At 38.8% G+C, this 16,920-nt stretch overlaps 1 protein-coding gene across 1 annotated transcript in view; it reads left to right on the forward strand.

Moving 5' to 3' along the window:
- The window catches only part of znf407 (zinc finger protein 407), a gene marked incomplete at its 3' end in the record, with an annotated part of 160,474 nt that overhangs the window by 101,860 nt on the left and 41,694 nt on the right, over positions 1–16,920 (forward strand). Inside the window, exons 7-8 of the mRNA XM_079240213.1 lie at positions 7,521–7,604; positions 10,283–10,403. Coding sequence (XP_079096339.1) covers positions 7,521–7,604; positions 10,283–10,403 — 205 coding nt within the window. The remainder of the gene's footprint in view (positions 1–7,520; positions 7,605–10,282; positions 10,404–16,920) is intronic.

Raw genomic sequence — 16,920 nt, forward strand, 5'->3', positions numbered from 1 at the left:
TGTGTGTGTGTGTGTGAATAAAAGCTTAGCTAATAACGATTACATACTAAAAATAACTATATTTTTCTCATTTTTTGTGCATGTATCAAATGAATTTAAACCAAAAAACAGTGTTGCAAGAAGTTTGAGCCTTTATGTTCTCACCAGATTTGCTACTAACTCACTAGCTCGGTTACTTAAAAACTAATTATTGTCTGATTTATTCATACAGGTATGGTTTATATGCTTAGATTAAAACCATATTTAATTTTCTTTTTTTTTCATCCTAGTAAAATTTGTAATTTGATGCTGAAAACATGATCTTATTTTGTCCAGGTGTGGTCTAACTGTTCCCATGGTTACCTCGTTCTTCAACATACAACCACAGTTTTTTCTTTTTTTTTGCTCATTTGAGCTTGAGTGAGAGTCTGTGGGACACAGAGTAGAAATTCTCAATAAGCATTGGATGGCTTGACTGAAAATTTAAATTTAATGTATTTTTATTACATAATTTGCATAAAGAAGCTCTTTAAATCATGCCCATGGTTAAACCCCTATGTAGAAAAAATCAAAACGATCCAAGCACATATGCTAGATGTGCAAACTTACATGTTTGGCACCTCTAAATCACCTCCGAACAAAAACAGGAATTAGCAAAAATAATGTCTTTCAATTAGAAATTCTAATAGCAAATGGGTTCATCTGGTGTACCACCTGGCAGTTCTTCAAACATTAAAAAGCTGCCCAGAAAGATGTTTTCAATTAACTTGTTGCGCTAACGTTAGCTTAATTAGTTTTCTAGCTAAAGCTGTTGAACCATGCTAGCATCTGTCATCATTCTAGCGCACAAACTGATGAATGCTTGTCAGAAATAATAAAACACACTTCTCATTTCTATTTCTGCCCTCTGTCGTAGTGTTGCTAAAGTATTAAAAAAAACTGTTTATAAGAAAGAACAAAATCAGGTTTAACCTAATCTAATCTTAAACCGTTTTGATATGTGCTACTGTGGAAAAATCTGCTGTATGAACACTTGATGGAAGCTAAATACTTGCTTAACATTGAGCCTTAACTATATTTTGCCAGATTATGAGACTTTACTGAGTTGCACAGAATGGAAAATATCAAATGTCATCTTGCTGTGTGGATAGAGATGCTGGGTGCGACCTGCAGAGCTTTTAAAAAAAATAAAAAGGGGAAATGTTAACACCTCAACTCTCCTTCTTCTGCTTCTAACAGGATTCATTGTTCCTCTCTGATTTGTGTGTTTTTTATGTTAATCCTTCCCTTCTCACGCAGTAGTCATGTTGGAGGGAAGGAGGGGAAGGGGGGGGGGTGTTGTGGTCGTCAACCGCCAGGGTCATTTGTAACAGCTGATGAATGAACGACTCAAATAAATAAATAAGTGCACTGTATCTGACCCACCCAGCTTTTCCCAGGCTCCTAGGTGTTTTGTGTGTGTGTGTGTGTGTGTGTGTGTGTGTGTGTGTGTGTGTGTGTGTGTGTGTGTGTGTGTGTGTGTGGAGTGGGGGGTTCTGGCAGAGAAGGAGGTGGGGAAGGACAGCAGTGGGGGGCAGACGAGGGTTGAACACAGCGACAGGGCTACAATTGATTTCCTCATTGCTTCAGTTTGTCGCTTAATCTGGCGATATGCTGATAAATCTTCGCAGTTTGTCAATTAATTTCCCTGAAAAATGAGACCCAAAATGGCGAGCACATCAATACAGCAGCGGATTCCGTGTCAAAAATTAAGCGGTAAAATTAATTGCCCTCCCATCCGCTCCTGCTAAAACATAACTAATGAGGGAGGCAATTATAGCTGCATGCAGACTCCTTCGGGGTTATTTAAAACACACACGCACACACACAAATTCATATATATATATTCACACACACATGCAAAGAGAGGTTGTATATTTTGACTTCAAAGTTCTTTTATTGTCTCGCAATAAGGCATATTTAATTCCAGTTAGAGGTGGAAGGATAAGGACCATCGTGGGAAGAAAAAAAGAGAAGAAGAAATGGCAGTATCCAAGAAGCTGAAAAGTTTAAATGTTCAGCATGCAGATGTGTGTGAGCAGGAAGTGTGTTTTCAGGCCATTCTTCTGACTGATACTAACATTTTATCTATTCTCAACTTTGTTTGTCTGACCTTCACGTCTGACAGGAAACAACTGACAAACAAATGTTTGAGATGAGAGATCAGTCTCAACTGAATTCACTTTTCAGGGCAAAGAGTCTCATTGTGCCGATGAAAGGAAGAGTGATTCTGAAATGATTCGAGTCGATGCGGTGCGATGTGGCGGACAGGAGAGACTAGATCCTCCAGTGCTGACAGCAGCACGTCATTCTGCTTAGTACCCTACCCATGTCTTCAGAGCGCTCAGCCCCGCAGAACAGCAGATGAAAAGCACACGTGTAATTTATCGCCAACGTTTCCTCCTCAAGAATAATTGTGGCGACCGCAGCTGGGCAAGGGGATCGATGACTATGGATTTTTCTGTGGTGGGGTCTTGTAGTGTTGGGCGTAATGAAAGATGGAGAGGAGGGAGAGGAGGAGTGACTGGCACTGTTTTTTTCTGGTGGGGATAAACAGCCTGACCAGATGATTGGTAACTCGTGTTGAGTTTAGACACACAGGAATAAAGATTTTGTTTATTTGTTATCTGCTGGCTATGTTTCTCTGCTTACACTGATGAAAGATTTAAATGCAGGACTGTAGGTCATTATGTGGTATTTTTAAGCTGTTTTATTGTTTCTTTTTACTTGGGAAATAAATATTTCTTCTTCATGATTTTGTACTTTAGCAGAAACGACTGCCATTGTTTTGTGTTTTACCCAAACTTGTTGCAATTTCAGTACAATTTTATGTGTCAAAAACACCCACACAATCCTCACAAAGGGAATAAGCTTCAGCTTTCTGGTACAGATTTCTTTTATAATGTTGCTTTTTTTGAAAAGTGGTATTGATTGTTACTTTTTAAAAGCTGGATCTTCAAAGTATTACAGGAATTAGAAGATTGCTGTATCAAAGTCTCCTTCCTCCTCTATTTACTTATTTATCAAAAGAGGCAGAATGTCTTTTAATCTTTTATTTTGTTCTTGAACAATAGTTTTCGGACTTTCTGAAGTTCTAGGAAAGTTTTATTTTGGACATTGGTTGCTTCTTCTGTGATTTTAAATCCCATCCTAAATGACTATTTTTTTTATGTGTTTTTGTGTTTTAGGTCACTTAAAACTGATTAGGCATAAAAAATGGCATCTAACTAGGGATGTTATGTGTTTTATGAATAATAGATAAAGAACATTTGAAATTTCACCTCTGGGCTCTTTGCTACAAGCAGTCTGATGGAAACAACCTTCTGTTTTTGCCTTTGAGAAATTTTCATAAAAAGCACAATTTCATAGACATAAAACCATATTTTTGCACCCACAAGTTAATTCCCAAAGATCTTTTGGTTAAACTTTGGCATATCTCAGGATGGTATGCAGTGTGTCCAAAACATCTGGGAAAAAGGAACATGTCAATCGCCGGTGAACAGTAATTTAAACTGATGTCTTCCAGAAATAGTAAAGAAAATCCAGCAAAGATCTGAAAAATGCACCCAGACCTACTGATCCACCTACTGTTTATCGAAGCCTCATCAGATATGGTTTCCTGCGAAGGGTGGCTGTCAAGAAGTCTTTCTTAGGGAAGTGAAATAGGCTGAGATATGCCAAATGACTCAAGAACTGGACTGAAAATCTGTGACAACAAGTTCTAATGGAGTGATGAATCCTCCCCAGAGCCTGGACCTCAACATAACTGAAGCGGTGTGGGATCATCTTGACAGAAACGAAACAAAAAGAGCTTTGAGATGTCCTTCAGGAAGCCTGGAGAAGTATTCCTGAATGTAACTTTCAGAAGTTAGAAAAAACTTTTTCTAATAGGATTCAGACCATGTTGAATTATAAAAGTATTATACCAAATATTCCCTTTTCAGCTTGTTAGAATTTTTCAAACACTTGGATAATTTATTATCCAAGTGGATAATTTATTATCCAAGTGTTTATTATGTTTGAAAATGTTTTAGTAAATTGCTGCACTAATTTTCCGGCTTTGGTGACCATGCAGTACATGAAGAAATGAGAGTCCTCAGTTTAGCCTTTGCTGATGTTAAATTTTTAGCTTGGCAAGCCAGACCGTCTCACTGTACCAGCATAGAGTCTGGGGATTCGCTCGCATCAATGGATTTCTAGTGTGGGACAAACAAGCGTGGAGTAAACCAATCAGAAAAATGGCGGACGTGACTTCAGTACAATGTCCGGAAGTGTTTGGTACAGTGAACGCAACAGAAGAATTTAAACATGGCGTGTAGCACAGAAGACATAAATGACCTATGTTGTTTGTGCTGTGAAAACCTGAGGCTACATGGCGTTATTTACAACTCGGTGTTGCTTTTTTGAACCTAATCGTAGAAATCGTAGAAGAAACGAACTCCCGCTACGTCCGTGTGCCATCTTGAATGCTTTAAAGTGGAACTATTTTGTGCATTTCAGGCTAATTTATTTTTTATTTCTGAGACCAGAAAGGCTGGGATTGATCGAGTTATTGTCACAAATCACTTTATTTACTTCAGACTGACCCTCTCCGTAGCCTGTCAGATCAGCCTGTGGGCAAAACAAGTGGATTGAGACTCTTCCACATTAAGCCCCGCCTCCCGCCACTACACTACATCTGGAGCGCGCACCGCACCTGCTTTCGCCGTCTTTGTAACGTCTCATAAACAGGATTAGGCTAATATGAACTCAATAAAAAAAACAAACTACAATGTCAACACATAGCATACAGCCCTACATGTTGGAACCTGAATCAGACCCTGAAAATGAAGTGGAAAACAGCAACCCACAGCAACGAATGCAGCAGGATGTCTCTCTTTGGTAAACTCACCAGCCATCGTTGGAAATAACTTTATCCGACGTTTTCCACCCGCCTGATGTATTTGTACATGCCCTTGTTAACCAGTAGAAGGTAACCAATCACCGAACCTTATCCCCCGGGACGTCACAAGGATTTCCAAGTAGAAAAAACTCTCTAAAACAATGCATTTTTCGTCGCCATGGAAACCGAACGGAGAGAGTGCTGGAACTCAAACTCAAACATGTGTTTAGGTGATAAAAAACGGTGCCGTTCACATGTCTGATGAGGATTCAACACTGTAACACTGTAGAAAGCTCAGAAAACTCCAAATACCATAATAGGACCCTTTTAAGGAATATGTGGTGACGCAAGGTAAGAGGCAAGGGTCTCCTCAAATCAACCAATCAGAATGGCCGGTTTGTTTCAGACTGATGTGAATCTCCGTGGAGGGAAGGGATGCCACGCTCTGACTCAGTCTCTCTGTATTGAATATATAGAGGCCAGGCAAGTTTATTTGTGTAGCACCTTTCATGTACAAGACAATTCAAAGTGCTTTACATGAAACATTAAAAGCATTACAGAAAAAAAAGCATAAAAGAAAATACAAATAACAAAATCATAATAAAATCCTAATATATTAAAATAATTACAAGCAGAATTAAGTAAAAGTTACTGTGCAGATGTCATGCATAGGCACATGAGAAAAGAACGAGCGTCTCCATCGCTGCTTCCTGAAATCATTTTCCACTTGTGAGGGAATTTTCCAGCAACATTAATCAGGTGTTTTGAGTGTCAATCTGAAAAAGATTACAAATTAAAATAAAAAAATAAAAAAAAGTAGAGTGGACATTAACTTACATGAACTCATTGTTCTTCTGAAGGCCGTCCACAGCTGCACTGAAGAGTGAACCTGTATGATTTGTCACAACTGGCCCCTTTTTAAGCTTTATTTTCTCTCCTCTAAGTGGCTCTGCATTAAAACTCCTCTCACAGTCGAGTGGCTTTGAATGGGTGCGATAAAGGAAACTTGAGGCAGCTTTGTCTCTGCGGACTCGGTGAAAGCTGCTCAGAGCACCGCCGAGGCCCAGCTGGAAGAGTCACCCAAATGTGTTAGCGGTGTGTGACGAGAGCTGCAGTTAAGCATCAGCATTTAGATGAATATTTCAGCGCTGCACTAAACGAACATCTCTGCACAGTGTGCATGTATGTGAAAACGTGTGGTGTGGCACCAACAGTGGCTCCATACGTGCGCAGCAAAACGACACGCAAACACTGCTTGATTAGTGTGTGTGTGTGTGTGTGTGCGTGCAAATTTGCATGCACATCTGGGTCCGTTCTGTAAATGTCTGCATGTGTTTCCCTGAGTGAGTCTTATCACAAATGTTGCTCTGAATGTGTGTGTGTGTGTGTGTGTGTGTGTGTGTGTGTGTTTGTGACTATGCAATGGCAGACAGAGAGAGGCAGAAAGAGACCATCATGCTGTTAATGATGGAGCCAGATGCAGAGAGGAGAGGAGGAGTGTAAAAAAGCTCTCCACGCTCCCCATCTGGAAGGCATCGCCCCCAAATGAAGTTGTACAAAACTATCCCATTGATAATAAAGCTAATTTTTATGGCTCTGACAAGTATGTAATTATGTTCAGCGGTGCTTTTCAGATTTTATCACAGTCAATAAACCACACTGGCAATTTCCCGTCCCCCATTTGACATATTTACACGGATCCATCTGATTGGAGGAATTAGTTAGCTATGAGAGCTCTGATGGATATACACTAGTGATCTGTGACTTCTGCTTGGCTCATCTGTTAGCCAACTAGACCCTCTGCTCATCTGTTCAGTCTGTCTTTTCTTTTCTCGCTTTCTGCCTCGCCGCCACTTTACACATTTTCCTTTATCTCACCATTCCCTGCCTCTTTGTCTTGTTCAGCTATCAGCTGTTGTTTTGCGTGAAAAGAGCAACACTCAGATTTTTCTCACTCAGTGGATTCAAGATTCGAATATGTTATAAATTTAACTCAATAACAATCCACTGATAATTGGGATTGTATTTTAACTTCACTTTTATTTTTTGATTGTCAGTGAAACTTAAGGCTTAAAAGTGAAAAAGGTGAATCCAGTTCAATATGAGTTTGGTATAAGTTTGATACAGAAGCTTTAATGTGCAGTGATTCTTGTTTAGATAAAGTTTTTATTATTATTGTTGTAATCATTGTTCCATCATGACTATCTGCTACTTTAGGACTCAAATTGAAATTGGGATAGTATTGAAAATTTAATCTAATTAAATTAAATTAAATTAAATTAAATTAAATTAAATTAAATTAAATTTGATTCGATTTAACATAATTTTATTTTATTTTATTGCTACAATTTCTAAATCATTGTATATTATTATTATTATTATTATTATTATTATTATTGTTATTATTATTATTATTATTATAGTTGTTTTTGTTGTTATTATCACAACTTGTTTTGCACATAAATATAGTAAAATAATGTACATAAATAATTTATTTAATTTGAAACATCTTATAACAACTTTGTTGCATTTAATCGACTTTTTCATGCCTGCTTGTCCACTACAGTAAAACTACCGTAAATCTTAAATGTTTTCCTTCATTGTTCTTCTGTCTCTACAGGAGAAAAGTCTTATCTGTGTGACCTGTGTGGGTTTGCTGGTGGCACAAGACACGCCCTCACCAAACACAGACGCCAGCACACAGGTGAGCCGCCTCACCCTTGTCTCAAATTCATCATGTCAGTAACTTATTGAAAAACAAACTAACTCTTGTATTTGCAGTGTTTCAGTATCTTGAAGGGGTGATTGACACTTTTAGATCAGTGCAACCCCACTGTTTAGCCGACTGTTTGCTGTGTCTCACACACACACACACACACACACACACACAAGCAGGCACATCAGTGTGACATGCTGCTGTCAGTGATAGGCATGTGTACGAATATGGCTGACTGAATCTGAGATTTTTAATTTCAGTTATCATTTCTCCATGTCATTCTGTCGCTTAGGGAAATTGCATTTTTCAGATAGGCCTGTCAATAACAAGTGGTTTTTTTTTTAAAATTGAGATAGTGAAACAAATACTGTTCTTAACCGTTGTCTGGCAGCCGTCCAACGATCAAGAATCCTCTTATAAATATTCATTTAGGTTTTCATAATGCATTCAGTTTGCTCCTCAGATTTTCTGCCATTACTCCCTGAAACCTCCAATTTCTGTCCTCCTATCCTGCGTTGACATGTGTCAGTTGAACGGATTAAGCCTCATGTCGCATCTGTTGTTATGCAGACGCTCATGAAGGGACTGTCCTGTATAACAGTGTAGAGTTTGACTGGGGCCAGTGCTAACACCAACATTGTGGTGTAAGTTTGAGCAGTTTTATTACATTTTCAGATTCAAATTTCTCTCTTCTCTGTGTGAAATTTGCCTAAAGCCATAATTAAATAAACACCAGATAGGAAAAATGTCCATTAAATGCCCATGGTAATAATACAAAGAGATAAGAAAGACACCACTGGACATGGTGAAGAAACTAACCTTCGCTTTGCCACTGGTCTATCCAATGATGTGTGTGTGTAATAAGGCAATAAGTGTAAGAGGTCTACCAAAGCCAGCTTCTGATCTCATAATCTGGCCCTTGATAAGCTAGCAGCAGCTGGTGATGGAAACTGAGAAGACGCCTATTAATACTCATAAATCTGACCAAGTAACTCACTGGATTAACTTGGCTGGTGACCAAAACTGTCCCACTCAGTGGGATGACGCTAACTCCAGTTTAAACCAGTGGCTCCGAACCCACTTGTTGGAACAGGCTGCTGACATCCACATACGCGTTCTAAACTCATTGAAACAAAGCTGATTGACTTAGTTTTGCACTTTTTACAGAAGACTGAGAACTTTTCCTTTCAAAAACGACGAATGGAAACGACACATGCATGATTTTGCAGTTACTGCATGTCGAAATTAGCAAAGTTAAAAACTCAAATTCAACTCAAAGTTTATACATTATTTTTTCTGTTGATAAGATCACTTGAATGATATTAACATTAAGTGTGAAACCTTTTATCCCCTTGTTGTAAAAATGTATATGCATACACACACACACACACACACACACACACACATATATATATATATATATATATATATATATATATATATATATATATATATATATATATATATGTATATATATATATATATATATATATATATGTATATATAATATATATATATATATATATATATATATATATATATATACATATATATATATATATAATATATATATATATATATATATGTATATATAATATATATATATATCTACATGTGTGTATGTATGTATGTATGTATAGTTTAGATTGCTGGAGAAACATGCAGTGAGCGCGCCTCACTCTGCTTTGGTTGAATATATTATGATTCTAAATATAGCTGCACTCCAAAAGTAGAAAGGAAAGTTTTGAGCACAGTAAGGCAAAGATCAGCTGACTTTTCAACTCCATTCAGTGGATTTCTGTCCTCAGCTTATAAGATAAAACTTCAGCATGCTAATGATCAGCCAAGAGAGACACATAAGATGCCACTTGGGTCAAAGGTCCTCTTACTTCTGACATCAGGCCTATCAAAAGCTGTAATCGGTAAGGATTTATTCTCTGCTAAACTTTCAGTAGTTCAGTTCAGTTCAAATCCAAAAAAGCATGATGCTTTTTTGGATTTTCCCCTTTTCCTAAGTGCCATGAAATGTTTTGTGCACGTCAGCAAAGCTACAAAGCCAAAACTCCATACAAAAGCCTGTTATTCTCCCCACAGACAACAGCCATCCTGAGCTGCCTGAAACAGGTTTTTCTTCCTTTATTTCATGACAGAACCATGAAACTCTTGCTAAATTTCTGCCAAGCGGTTAGTTTGGCACACCTCTAAACAGAGAATGAGCTGTGAGTTTGCACTCCATCATTTTTACTAATCAGCTGACCAAACAGAGCAGACTGGGCCTTTTTGGAAAGTGTTTGGAAGGTGATTTAAGAGGCTTGAGAGGGCAGATAGAGGTAGAGCAGAAAAGTACGGCACAAGGAAAGAATGCTTTTGCTGTTTTTCTTTTTCTTCTTTCTTTTGTTATTTCAACTCCTATCTGTCAAAATAAACCAGCTGAACTTTAACTGAGCTCTGAGTTTAAAGACACAAACCTATTCAGTTCATCATCCTCACCCTCCACAGACCCGCAGCCTTCCACATGCAGATTGTTAACGGTGACGTGTAAATTTTCCTGGATAAAAAAACAATCGGACGTTGCCAATCCACATCATGTCAGTCAAGTTTATCTTCTCACATGAGGATGTCGGCTTGTGTCTCATCACTGCTGTCTGTATTTTTTCACCTCACAGGAGAAAGACCCTTCAAATGTAAGCTCTGCAACTTTGCCTCGACCACGCAGTCCCACCTCTCACGGCACAAACGCGTTCACACCGGAGAGAAACCGTACCGCTGCCCCTGGTGCGACTACAGGTACCGGCTCATTGACCTGCACACGGCTGGTGGCGCTGATGGCTGCCACCATGGCACTGATGATCAGGGGGTCGATGATGGGCGGGGGGGGGGGGGGGGGGTAGGCAGAGATGTGAAGGGATGTCTAATACGTGCATGTGTATTGTGTATGTGTGATGGTGGGAAAGCAGGTGGCATCATTGGGTAGTTTGGGTGAGGTGTATGTTGGGGGACATGTAAATGCTAGCTTATTTGTACATGTGTGTGTCTGTGTGTGTGCGTACAGAGGGTGGGAGTAGTGGAGGGCAGACAGGTTTAATCTCCACAGCATGGCTCCATCTCATCACTCTGCCATCATCAACAGGCCCAGCCAGATCTCCACAACACACACACACACACACACACACACACACACACATACACACAATCTCCCTCACATCCTCATACACAATGGCACTGTCACTAGCAGGTCCCTGTCATTAAAACACCATCATACCACATCAGTAATTACACAGGAAATTGTCGGTGAAATTGAAAAAGTTTTGGCTGGCGTTGCACATCTCAATCTCTCTCTAGCTGTCTGTTTCTCTCCCCCTCTATCGTTCCCTTTTTTCACTCACCCCGTGATTCCTTGTGAGATTGTGGCAGAGGAGTGTGAAAGGGAATGATCTCAAACCCATCATTGGTTTTAGATGTACTCATTCGTTTTTTCCCCTCTGTGACAAAATCATTTCGGCAACTTGCTACACCTGCTTCGCTGCAGTCAAGCACTTGACTCATTTCATCTGTCTTGTCTACGCAGTACGCAGGGAGAGACAATGAGATGCTGAGAAAAAGTAATTGCAGTTGGGTCTATTCGTTTGCAGTTATTAAAGGATTATATCACCTTTGGAATTTTATGTGTCACTTGATTGTTTTAGAGAGCTGGTTGGCTGATCCTCCACTTTGAGCCATTCTGAAATGTCATGACAGTCACAGGAAATCTTACCATGAAATGCTCCACTCACAGTCATGGTTCAGGCTCTTTTATAGTGAGATTTCCTGAATAATGTCTTGATTAATTAGTTTTGGGAATCATGAGGTTGAATTTTTCATTTCTAGTTTACAGATTCATATAAACTAGGGGACATATGATTGTATCAGATGCCTTTTGTGTGTTGGGAAACGTTACTATGCCAGCGTAGACTGAAATAGTTTAAGGAGTGATGATGTTGAGAAGAAGTATAGTTGTAAGTACGCTGGTCAAAAAATGTTCTACCACCCACCAGCGTCTAATTTTTGAGTGCAGCAGGAAGGAATTTACTTTGCACATCAATATTACGTAGAGATTTTTATTCATCTGCCCCACCGCCGATTAACATTGATGGAATTTACCATTGGTCATTTTTTACTGAGGGTGCTTTAGGCTTGGTTCCAAAATTAAATATAGGTCACTTTTTCTTTACAGAAACACAGTTTTATTTACCATAATGTTTCAGTTGAATCATTTAAAAGTGACAGTAACATTTCTGACTAAATGTGACAAAACAGTTTTACTTGTTGTCAAGACAGCTGACTGTCATGCAGTTGAAAATATTGAAGTAAATTTTCATATTTTAGAAGCATGACTACTTTAAACTCTTTCTGGTCTCACCTCACGATGTCCCATCCTGCTACCTGGGAAACGTTTCATTGATCTAGCGAGCAGTACTAAACTCTCTCCCTCGTTTTAACACAGTTTCACTCAATCACAAAACAGATCTTTGTCCACTTTGACCTGCCTTTTCCAAAGCAGAGCAAAGCTGAAGCATGACCACAACAAAGAGAAGCCTGCAGCTCAGATTGTTCTGCATTTTTCTGAGATTGTCCCCAAAGGGCATTAAAACACTATAAAATATAGATGTGTTGTAACCCTGAGGTGCTGCAGAAGTATGTTCAAAGCTTTGCATTCACCCATTTAAGTGTGTTGATCAGCATCTCTTTCTTACTATGGTTACCGACTTCACACTGAAGGATCAAATCAACTTTGGTTGTGTTTCTTTTTTTTTTTTTTTTTAAAAAAAAAACAGAAGAAATGTATAAAAAGCTCATGATTTGTAAATATCCATCTTCCAAAAAGTTATAGTGTTTTGCTGAAGGTGACATTCTGCTTACATATGTGAACAGGCTCTACTTTCATCAAGCCAAATGCTTCAGGTCCCATTGTTCCCGAGCTACTAGATAATGATCGTTACAGATAGCAGCAAATGAAAGAGTAAATTAGAAGCCCTATTAACATTTTGGTGGCCCCAAGGGTTATAAGGGGGCTCCGGAGGGGAGGGGAGAAGTAGAGAGGTTTTAGGTGGAGGAGGAGAGAAATTGTGGAAATGCCCTGCTGGCTTGCAAATGTGAAGATGAGGACCTGAACGTGGGGGCCTCAGACATCTGCGAGACCTGCCTTTGCCCTACTTTTACTCTCTGAATTCCAGTTTAAAACGTCTCTGGTGGCCCAGCCACATTTAAAAAAAGCTGCCGGATGAGTTAGCATGTTTGACCTTTTAGTATATGCTGGCCTCATGAAATAAATATGATGCATTTGTGGAGAAATATTTAGGTGTGAGACAAGCAAAGCTGCAGCGTGACTGACAGTTCTCACTCATGGAAAATTAATCCCTTCCATTGCCACATGACTGATTTGCACCATTACAATGTCCGTGTTAAATGTAATGGATGTCGTCTGTGGTTCTCACTTGATACAATGCTATTTCCATCAAGGCGGCTTCTGAAATGCATGTAAATGAGCAGGGAGTAAATGATCTATCAAATGCCACTCATCTACTATTCAGACAGAGATGGATAATAGAGGGGAATAATTATAGTTGGGAAATGGTGGTAAAAATATTCTAATGATATTGCACTGGGAGTCCTGGGTTGTCAATTAATGATAACTGTCTGACTTTTCTGTAGTTATTTATGCAAGCCGCATAACTTCTTTACTTTGGTGTTTAAAGTTATTCTTATTGTTCACAATCATCTTTTTTTTTTTTTTATGTCATTAAGTAATGGTGGCATCTTAAATGGTCTAAATGATGAGTCTCCTGAGAGTCCTGCCACATTGCAGGACTTCTGGGGTTACTATTGTTTATTGAATGCTTTAGCATTCTTGTTTCAGTCTACCTACTAAAATAGCGTTTTAGTTTAAGAGGATGGTGGCTTTGAGGATGACACGCCTGCTGTCAAAGCCTGGAGTGTCTTCAACCTTGTAAAGTGAAAGCAGAGATGGGGGGGTGGAGGCATTAACGATGCTATCTGGGCCTCTTTGGGTGAATAAAACCCGGATAGCACAAATGATCCAAATACACCTCCTCCCGACTCTTTATGTGCACAAAGAAACACATTTAAATCTTCACTAACGAAGCACCTCTCAATTACACCTCTCCCATTACCATACAGTCTTTGGGAGGAGGAATATGGAAATGGCTGAAATAAAGGGGAGAGACAGAAAATGACAGAGAAGAGGTGATGTATCTGCCGAGCATCAGTATGGCTGATTCCCATGGTGAGTGCATAGGTGGGGGAGGAAGTTGAAACAGTGTTGGACTAATTAATACAGTGTATAGTAGGAGGGCTGGTGTGGGCTTTCACTAACTATGACACCTGCTGACTCCTAAACGCACATTGTGTTGTTTTAATATGACAATTATGCCATTACCATATCTGAGAGATAGCATGCCCCCCCCCTAGGAATCCACCCTCGCTTTCTTTAGAGCCTTTTAGCTCTGCTTCAAATTTTATCTATTTATGCTCCAGAGATCAGTTAACTTTAGGCAGTAAATGTATTTTTTTCTCAGCAGCATCTTTTGCGTTCATTTATGAGCAAGTGACAGTTTAAAATTCAGTTTTTCATGAGGCTGAAGTACAGTCAACAGATGGCTGTGATTTATCTGTGAACCTGCTATTGTTTTGTTAGTATTGGCTGATGAATATGGCTTTGTTCGTGGGACGAAAACATTTTAATGAGTATTAATGTTCTTTATGCACATTTGGTACGCTATGAATTTACAGTAACTCTTGAAGTAAACTCTTGACATTCTGAATGTTGGCCTTGATGGACCCGGACAAAGCTGAAAAAGTTTTAAGGAGGACTTAAAAGTATCAAGTAGGGATGTTTTGACACCATTTCTTTTCGATCTGATAACAATTCCAGTACCTGAGATTTAGGTATACAACGAAACCGAATACTGATTCAATACCAATGTTATTTTTTTAAGAGGTCCATTAAAGTATATTTATTTCAATTGTTGGTCTTAGTTTTTCCTTTAAGGCATCAAACTCGTACTCTCTCACGTCATGGCAACCCAGATGCAAGGTTGCAGGAGGTAAATCTGGCAACATTTGTGCTTCCTCTGGACACTTTCACCCTGCATATGAAGCATGTCACTGTTTTGCTAGTGGGATTTCCTCTTGAGAAATTGATGCAAGATCGTCAACACAATGCTAATGCTAAATGATAGCATAACAGTGACTCGCGTGCAGCCTCTTCTTTGCCTAATTCAAAACAGTCACCCAGTAAGACTGGTTAACTTCCTAACTCTGTGTGTGGTGTGCCTGATGGTGTTACACAAGTAGTCACTAGTCCTGAACCCCATAGTTTTGGCAGGATCAGCAAGTGTTTCAGATGCTAGTATTGGTATGGCCCCAACTTTGGCATCAATGGATGTGTTTCTAAGTTGTGGATGCAAAGAGTTCCCTCAGGTGAAGGTATAGATATCTATGACATAAGGTGTGATCTAGGGGAAGTTTCTAGGTGATCTAGAGATCAGGTTAATAATCCAGCAATGTATTTAGCAAGGTTGTTAAAGACTGAAGGTGAGCAGTAAGATTTTCAAATTGATATGAAACCATACAGGTGATGGTAGGCTACTGCAAAGAGTCTTTCTGCACCATTTTGAATCAATTAAAGATAAGAGGGAGCCTTGAATTATAACTCACTACAAAAGCATAAAACATGTGACAAAAGCAGGACAAAAGCATGTGTGGCCTTTTACAATTCAGTGGTTGAAAGAAATGACCTGAGTTTGCAGCCATGTTGCTGAACTTTGGCAGATTTTGGCACCCCCTAAAGAAAGCTAACCAAACAGCCATCTTGCATCCTATCTCTTCTCTGAGCTCTATTCAGCCAATCAAATCCAGTACGATGTTGACTTTTTGCTTAGTTCTTGCTCATTTTCTCTCTTTGTCTTCCTGCACATCTTTTCCTAAACCACCAAAATGCCGTGAGCAATAGAGAGAATAAAAAAAAGGTGATGAAGTTTAGTTTCCAAACCCTGTATTTTAAACATCAATTTGCCATTAAAATGAGTCCCTAACCCTAAAGCACAAAGATGTATGCCTAGATTTTTCATTTTATATTTTGTCATTGAACTTTTTACTGCATACACAACTTTTGGATTTAATTTAAGAAAGAAAAACACCACAAAACCTGTAAGGCTACTGGGATTTGTGACTGTTATGTACAACGTCATGAATATGATACTGCTGGTTTCATATGTCTTTTTTCTTTCATGTTTTTGTTTCAATTTGCCTTGTCCAGCATCACTGCTAGCTCAATATCTGTCTTCCATGTTGTGCAGAAAAACTTTGCTTTACCAAGAGGAAATGTATGGATGTAAGCCTCCTCTTGATGCCTTAATATTTTTTAGTTTTGATATGTTTTTTTTTTTTTTTTGCTGAATCTATACATTATTGCTATACCCGACAGAAAGGACAATAGAAAGGAGAGTAAACAAGACAGAAACGGAGAGTAAAAAGTTGACAAAGATTAAAAAAAATATATACAGAAAAAAATAGGGCAACCAGCTGCAACCCCTGTAGAAAACCAGAAAACCCCCGAGCACAAACCGAGATCCAGACCCAGCGTTTATATAAGTAAAACATCCCATTCAGGCAGGTTTTCTACTCCTCCCTCCCAATTTGCAGAGATTCATCCTTCCCTATAACTTTTATCTTCACTCTGCTCAAGTTTAAATCATGTTCACAGTTCTTTTTTGTTTGGTTCTTTATGTTATAATTCTCCATTAAAGATAACCACTACAGTTTGTCAGTGTCCAGCTATAACAACAGCAAGAACTGGTTTACCTTTTCCTGTGTAAACGGTTTTTGATTTAACTTCCATGGGACAGATTTAAGACAAGACACACCCAAATGAAATCACATCAGATTATAAAAGAAGATGCAGCAAAACACTGAGCTATAGAATTGCATCATTTCTATAAGAAAATAAAAATGGCGTCTATCCAAATTGAAAATATTGATTGAACAATTGTTACAGTAATCATTTGGAAGATGTGCACCTCTAAACTGCCTCAAGGCCTCATTTTCTTTAGTTTTCAGAGGATAGAAACATGTTGTTCATCTGCACTAAATATAATTTCATTTCCATTCAGGACGATAGGGCAATAGTGTCGCTTTTTCTTTCTGTTGTTGAGATTCTAATACTGGATTTATTATAGTACAACGTGTGCACCACCCAGCGAGGGTCCCGCTGTGGTTTTTTTTTTTAGGCTGCAGTGGAGCCAGG

The sequence above is a fragment of the Telmatherina bonti genome (assembly GCF_933228915.1).
Source record: "Telmatherina bonti genome assembly, chromosome: 5".
Lineage (NCBI taxonomy): Eukaryota > Metazoa > Chordata > Actinopteri > Atheriniformes > Telmatherinidae > Telmatherina > Telmatherina bonti.